The sequence below is a fragment of the Haplochromis burtoni genome, unplaced genomic scaffold, assembly GCF_018398535.1.
Source record: "Haplochromis burtoni strain Fernald_Lab_line unplaced genomic scaffold, NCSU_Asbu1 Contig_95, whole genome shotgun sequence".
Lineage (NCBI taxonomy): Eukaryota > Metazoa > Chordata > Actinopteri > Cichliformes > Cichlidae > Haplochromis > Haplochromis burtoni.
Genome location: NW_024582456.1, coordinates 1,219,254 through 1,226,957, shown reverse-complemented (window position 1 = coordinate 1,226,957; position 7,704 = coordinate 1,219,254). Strand labels below are relative to the sequence as shown.

At 43.3% G+C, this 7,704-nt stretch overlaps 1 protein-coding gene across 1 annotated transcript; it reads right to left on the bottom strand.

Moving 5' to 3' along the window:
* Window positions 1-309: 309 nt before the first annotated feature.
* Window positions 310-3,512, bottom strand: fzd10 (frizzled class receptor 10). Its single transcript, XM_005926942.3, has one exon. It carries the CDS (start codon window positions 2,759-2,761, stop codon window positions 1,010-1,012), a length of 1,752 nt encoding a protein of 583 aa, XP_005927004.1. The 5' UTR covers window positions 2,762-3,512; the 3' UTR covers window positions 310-1,009.
* Between the last annotated feature and the right edge of the window lie 4,192 nt (window positions 3,513-7,704).

Here is a 7,704-nt window from a genome sequence, read left to right as displayed (position 1 = left end):
GCACGATTTATGAGTTAATGTGGATCTCCCATAAGCTACTAACCTGCTAATAAAGAACTATAGATATATTTTTTGCTTAATTTTATATTCTTATAAAAATTCCAGATAGAATAGTCAAAACCTAGCTCTTAAGCACATATATCAATTAAGGTTAATGGTTTAAATGTTTAGTACGCATTAAAATTACTCCCTGTATATGATAGTGGGGGTAAAAAAGAACAACAAAAAAATTTCACAAGCTTAACGTGTCTCACGCCAACAGGGAGAACAACAGCACAGCAGCCACATAAAATTCCAGCTTTACAAACATTTAAAACTAAAACGTTTTATTACTTTTCTATAAAATCTCAACTTTTCAGAAATATATACAAATGTTCCCTTGTGCTATAAAACAACAAAGAAAAAAAAAAAGACAGCATTTACAAATAACTTTTCTCAGTACTGAGTGCTTGATTAATTTATGGCATGGATTTGCCTCACAATGGGGCAGTTCTGAAGGTCTCGAGCGCCTTTCAGCAGCTGCTCTCAGTCCAGTTTAAACATATATGGCACTGCATTGATTTCCATTAACAGAAAAAGCCTCCAAACACACCGGTCATCTCTCTGACTATTTGCCATTAATGTCTATGGGGTTCATCATGCATTGTCTGTAATCGGTCAACAACAGTACAAGTGTTGTTTTGGCTGTAATGAAAAACATCTATTGCACATTATTCAAGTAACCCCACTGCACATCCAAATGGTTTATTCCACTCTTTTTGTCTCTGGAACAATAACTTTTTTTTCCTCTAGGATAAGTGAATCCAGGAGTAGCAGATTTTTCTCAAACAAAAGGCAGCTCTTGTTGTGTGACATGGCTCAAGACTGAACAAAACCCCCATGTTGTATTACCTTCGATGCATATTGCATAAATAAAACATGAAGCTTGATTCATTTGATGGCACTGATCATTAGAAGTCTTGTTTAGGGCTTTAAAAGTATTTTGGGGGTTTGCACAAAGAGAGTCAGCTCATACACATGTTGGAGGGGGGCGTGTGGGCTCGTATTTAGTGTTGGGCCCTTTGAGAGATGGGTGAGGTTTAATGTAAGGCCTGCTGCTGGTGAACACACTGGCAGCCTTCCGCCTCGTCCTCTTCTTTATCTTCCTGCTGAACACGTTCTGCCATGACTGCAGTGTCTTTGAGGTCCAGATCCACATGCCGCTGGTGATGCCCACCACCAGCAGCATGAAGATCTTCACCATGAAGATTTCGACAGCGGGGATAGAAGCCTTCATGATGCAGTCGTCGGACTCTAGCCCGCTGCTGCTGCATTTCTGCTCCCCTGCGAGAATGCGCCAGTAGTCCATGTTGAGCCTCTCGTAGAAATAGCAGGCGATGACGCAGGTGGCTGGGACAGTGTAGAGGACAGAGAAGACTCCGATGCGAACCATCAGCTTCTCAAGCTTGTCTGTGTTCTCTCCCTCGGTTTTCATAATCTTGCGGATGTGGAAGAGTGCAACAAAGCCGGACAGCAGAAATGAAGTGCCGATAATGAGATAGCAGGAGAGAGGAATGAGCACAAAACCTGTGAGAGCTTTGACATCCATGCTGCCCACGTAGCAGACGCCCGTCAGCTCGTCTCCGGCCACCTTCCTCATCACCAGTATCATGATTGTCTTTATGGCAGGGATGGCCCACGCTGCCAGATGGAAGTAGCTGCTGTTTGCTTCGATGGCCTCGTGACCCCATTTCTTCCCAGCAGCCAAGAACCACGTGAGGGTCAGGATAACCCACCAGAGGGAGCTGGCCATGCCAAAATAATACAGAATGAGGAACACAATAGTGCAGCCTGTGCTCTCCAGACCCTCCTGGATAATATATTGGACCCCGTTGTCTCTGTCGCAGGCTATTCTGTCAGCTCCCACAAAGAGCCGAATGAGGTAGCCCACAGAGTAAACACAGTAGGACATGGAGAGGAAGATGATTGGTCTCTCGGGGTATTTGAAACGCTGTGGGTCAATGAGGAAAGTGAGCACTGTGAAGGCGCTGGAGACAAAGCACAGGATGGACCAGATGGCCATCCACACCAGAGAGAACTGCTTGTCTCCCTGACTCCAGTACACATCCACTTTTGGGTAGCATTTGGGGGCACAGGACTCACTCTTCTCCACAAAGTGGAACTTGCCTGGGTTGCTGCACATCTGCTTGCTGCCACTCTCTTTAGGGTGAAGTTCCTGCCCACTCAGAGGCCGCTGCAGCCTGAAATCCGGAGGCTGGGTGTGGGAGACTTTGGGAGGTTCGTCCGAGCCATTGTTGGGCGCCTCCATGCAGAGGTTGTTTGGGTCATTTTTGGTAGGCAGACGTGAGCAGTCCAGAGACTCCGGCCAGGGGAAGTTAAAATGTTCCAGGATGGGAGAACATTTCAGCTTGACCTGCTCACACATAACTCTACACGCTGGAATGGGGTTTGACACCTGCTCCGTGCACATGGGAGCATACAGTGAGCAGAGGAAAAATCTGAGGTGGCTGTGACATCCAAACTGTATGAGGGTGGCAAACTCCTGCAGCTTTATCGCTGCCTCTTTTTGGTCATCATGGCCCATCAGATTAGGCATGCGAGTCATGTTGTAGCCAATGTCTTTACACTGAGGGATGGTGATGTGCTGACATCTCCCCTCTCCTGACCAGTCAGGATCTATTGAGCTTATGGCTGAGCCCCTACTGCTCAACAGCAGCAGCACCAGCGCATAGATAAGGCTCACTTTAACAGCTGAACACATTGTGTTGTTTTAATAGAGGCAAAAAAACAGCTAAATGTTCACCAAAACCTCAGACACACAAGTTTCTTTCATTAAAAAAGTGAGCGATGAATCCAGGCTGGCGATGGCGGTTATTGGATCAATGTGGAGAAACTTACTCAGCTCTCCGTAGCAGGACCATCGCTTCCTCACTTTAAAAACTGCAGATTTAAAATATCAAAGATAAATCCCGCGACGGTCCGAACACGGTTCCTCGCTGGAAGTGTGCCGTCTGGTCCATGCTTTCAGTTTGCGGCTTCGGTGCAGCAGCTACTTGTTCCGTCTCCTGCGCTGTGAATATCAGTCTGCTGTGCGTAAAAGAGAATTTCTTTGTGCCCCGATGTGTTCCCCTCTTGTTTCCAAAAGTCTCACCGGCTCGCCTTTACGCTCCATGGCACTTTCCGAGAGTCTCTCTCTCTCTGTGGCAGATTTCAGTCATTGTGTGACAACTTTAAAAAACAAAAACAAACAATCTCCCTCCAGCTCTTTATCCGACGGTCATGGCTGCTCGCAAGGCAACGGGGACAAATAAGCAGTCAGCAAAACAAGTCGAACACATATCGGTCTCTATAAATGTGTCCCAGAAACGCAGGATTATGCTCCCTCTGTAAGTAGGCAGTTGATGCTTTTGGTGGCAGTGCTCGTCTGAGCTGGTCGGAGCCTCCGTCCCGGTCTAACCTGCCAAAAGATCCGCCTTCAAAGACAGCTAATTTGCATAAGAAAGCTGACACTGACACGCGGATTATTTTCAGATCGTGCGGAACAGCTTGTTCATTACAGCGCTTTCAAAGGCTCGCAGCAAACTTCCTTCTCTCTGTTTGTTTGTGCTCAGCCACAAACTTCGAGACGCATTTTAAGAGAATCACCAAAAATATTGCGCAATATGGCTCACGGCCGCACTGGTCCACCAAAAGCAGCCACGGTTCATATTCCAATTGCATTTAGTTAAAAATAAAAATAAAATGCAAGTGTAGATAATGTTTTCCTTTAACTTTTTTCGCATTTAATTCTTTCCCTTTGCAAATATTTACAATATATATCAATTTTGATAAACAATGGAAATTTTTTTAGATTTATTTAACACCATTTAAGACTTTTAAAATTCTCAATATAATTCTATACTATAAATCTAAAAGTCTCAATCAGATATCAAACATCAACAGATGTTTTTTAATAAGTGTTTGATGTAATCTAGGCAACAACAGTCATGGTCTCAAATCTATTAAATAATAAGGTAGTAGATTATCCTATGGTACAACCATGCAGCCAAGTACAGCAAATCACAGGCTAAGTAAGCTGTAGTCAGTTTGGAGATTCTGAGTTATTAATACTTAAATTTAAGCTGCATTTTAATATTGCAGCTTTTCCAAAGGGATCTAACTGTACTGTTTTATATGACTTTTACACTCAAACGGTATCATATTTTATCTGTTCCAAAGTACTACACGTTAGGGGAGAGCACAGTGGCCTCACATTCATTTTAAAGTATTCATTTAAAGTACTATTAGGCCTTTTCAACTCCGTATAAGTTCAGAGTACAGAGAATTAAATCAGAATCCTCTCGGTTTTTAGAGCCAAGTTTCCAAACCAGTAACATGAAGAATAGAACAAACCAACCAAAATGTTACAGATGTATTCTTTTAACTGTGAAAGAAAGGAATCTGACTGCATTGTGTCGCAATCATCTCTGGGCAGTCTTTAACAAACAACAAAACACTCATGAAGAAAAGCCAAAACACACAAGGATGATGGTAAAAGTACGTCCAGTTTTGGGAGCTGTTTAGGATTCAGCAGTACAAGAATCTGGGTGCTCTGGCCAACGTTGCAAACGCATAATTCAACAATACCTCGCAGACATTTCCTGCCTTTTTTCCAATGAAGGAAGCCATTCTGCAAACAAATAAGAAGGTCAAATTCCTTTTGGATCTGTGGTCCTAAAGTGGTGCCATTGTTCTATTGTCAAGCTTACAGATGTACACTTGCAGCAGTAAATAAATTTACTGTTTAACGTCTCCTACAGCGACACTTCCATTCTCACCAGATCAGGTCAATTTCAGCTTTTTTTAAAAATCTTTTTTTTTGGATGCTAATTTCTTCCATCACATTTCAATGCAAGCAAAACTGAAACGTTAAAGAGTAAATATTAGGTTGCTGTCCCAGACAAATATTTGAAAATAATTTGGTATGGATAAACCACTGGGCGTTTCAACTTCTGTGCACTTTGCTTGTTCTTGCTTTCTCTGATGGTTTCCTGCAGGTGCACCGGTTTCCTCCCACTCTTAAGACATGTGGATTGGCTGAACTGACCACTTTTTCCACAAATACAAATACACTGATGATCTGTTCAGTTTTCACCCTAGCTCTTGTGCTTGTTAAGCTCCAACTCCCTGTGATTCAGAGCAGTACAAGTGGAGAGAGGATTTGACCACACTTTGTTCTTTTCATTATGCAGGCTTGTTCTCTAAACTATTTGTTTAACTTTAGTGGTGCTATATGGCAGGATGTGATGGCACAAGGGACTTTCTGCCTGTTTTGTGTGTGTGTGTGTGTGTGTGTGTGTGTGTGTGTGTGTGTGTGTGTGTGTGTGAGAGAGAGAGAGAGAGAGAGATCCTCCAGGCTTTGCTCACATTACCTTGTAAAAGGTTTGTAGTGGTAAGATTTATACTGAGGCCTGGCTATGGTCTCCACTGCGGGTGAAATGCTGATCACAAGTAAACAGGAGTGCTTTTAGTGCATTTTTACAAGTCACTAAAGTGCTTTTAGAAGTATTTCACAAATGTGTCCGAGCAAGAGAAACCCGGCACCAGCGTGCCTAAATGGCTTAAGCCCAGCATATCTTAGTGGTGGCACTTCAGCTGTTAGTGCTCAGCGTGAGGAGCGAGAGCATAAATATGGGGTATGAATACACTTATGGACACAATACCCTCCTCCTATGCAGCACATGTGCTCCTCAGATTTCATGTATCCAGCTGTTAACATTTTAGGTGCTCCAGTCCTAAATGTGAGTATAAAATACTTGATGTTCACTTCACACACTGCTTATATGTGTGCCTTGTGATGTGTCCACAGCCTTTAGCTGCTTACGCTAGTTTCATTTCCTGACAGATATAATATTTCCAAAGGGGAAATCTTTAGTTAAAGTCATTCTGGCGGGAAACGAAGAACAATAATGGAAACCATTTTCCTTTGTAATGCAGCTAGAGTCCCCCCCCCCTCTTTTTTTTTTAATATTCGGACCCCTCGCAAAGATAAGGACAACAGCTGACCTGCCTGCTCTACCCCTCCCGCCCAACTAGAGCTCTATTAGTCTGCGGCTGATGCGCAGACGTAAAATAAAAAGAGTTGACGGCTTTAATGTGAAGAATAATATAATATCTGCTTGCTCGCTGGGCCTGTTCTGCTCACCATTTACTGATCATCTGGCTTTTAGGAAACCTTGTCTGGCATTTTTGAAAGCAAATATCTGCCCTTATTTCCACTGCCTTTGGTGTAATGAAGCAGACAAGATAAAATTGTCACATAGTCTAATAAAAAGACACAGTCTGCTGGCTTGTTGTAATTCATCGCCTTTGTTCTGTTCTCGTCCCTGTCTTTCCTCCTGCCTCCCTCTCTTTAATGATTGTTTTGCTGGTCATGATGATATCTCTTTGAAAACGGGAAGAAAAAGAGAAGGAATCCGGCCTGTTCAGTCTTTAGCATCTGTCGCATCAGTAGCTACCACTGTCTCTTTTATGATCCTCCCCTCCTCAGCATCCCCCCCCCCCCCTTTTTTTTATATACCCCCTCCTATAACTGATTCCTACTCGCACAGTCTATTTCTCTCTCTCTCTCTCTCTCTCTCACACACACACACACATGCACACACAGCAACTTTATCTCATCTCTGCAACCACAACAGTGCGACGAAGAAAAGCGGCACTGCTCCATCTCTGAGAAATCAGCAACTGTGAGATAATTCTGTAACTAATAAAGTGAAAGGGAGGGCCCTTTGATGGCTGAAGCTGAAAAGATATTTTATTTTTTTTGTGTGTGGGATTTGAGATGTGTGATTCTATGGAGCGAGCTCGCTCCCCTGCTGCTAGGCTCTGGCTGGAAGCTGGCCCCCCTCTGGCTAATGTTATGGAGAATCGGAGGAATTTTATGGCTGTCTTTTCCCTCAGCCCCCTTTTTTCTTTTGTTCCCCTTTGAAGAATGACTTTAGACATTTTATTTACATATTTAACAACGGATGAAAGAAATGAAGGGCGAGGAAGCAAAGCTCCTTGGGCTCTTAAGAGAATTTCGATCAGTAAAAATGAGTTGTACCTCGTGTCTTTTCTTTCTTTCTTTTTGCTTGCGTGGCTTCAAATTAGATAAAACACGCAACTATAGCGGTGACATTTCTGAAACTGAGGCCATCACCTCTCTGATGAGAGTGTGCCCAAAGCTGACTCGCTATCAGCAAGAGCAATCACAGTATTTCAGTTAATTGCCGCACTTAGCTGACTGGCATGCTGTTCCAACATGTGAGGTATGCTATGGGAGAGATGGGGGGACGTTTTAGACATGTTTGGCATTGTTGGCGGCGTTGAAAGGGCATGTTGATTAAACGTACGGGTGGGGTAGCCCTATAATCTTCTTAACCAAGGCCCTCCTGCTCTTTCAGAGGGCACAATAAGAAGAAACAACACACTCAGTTGGAGGTGAGGCTATTTGTCCACATGCCCTGCACATTGTCCAAGGATCCTGTTCTCCCTCCTGATCGCACACATTCAGCATTTAGCTCAGGATGATCCTATTTATCAACATAATCTGTTATTTTCTCTCTTATTGCCACTTAACAATGTGTGAAGAGGCTGGTGCCAAAAACCAAAAAAGAAAAAAGAAAGAAAAGAAAAATGATGGGAAAGCTATGGCATCTGGGCAAAGACAGTAGTAAAAAAATA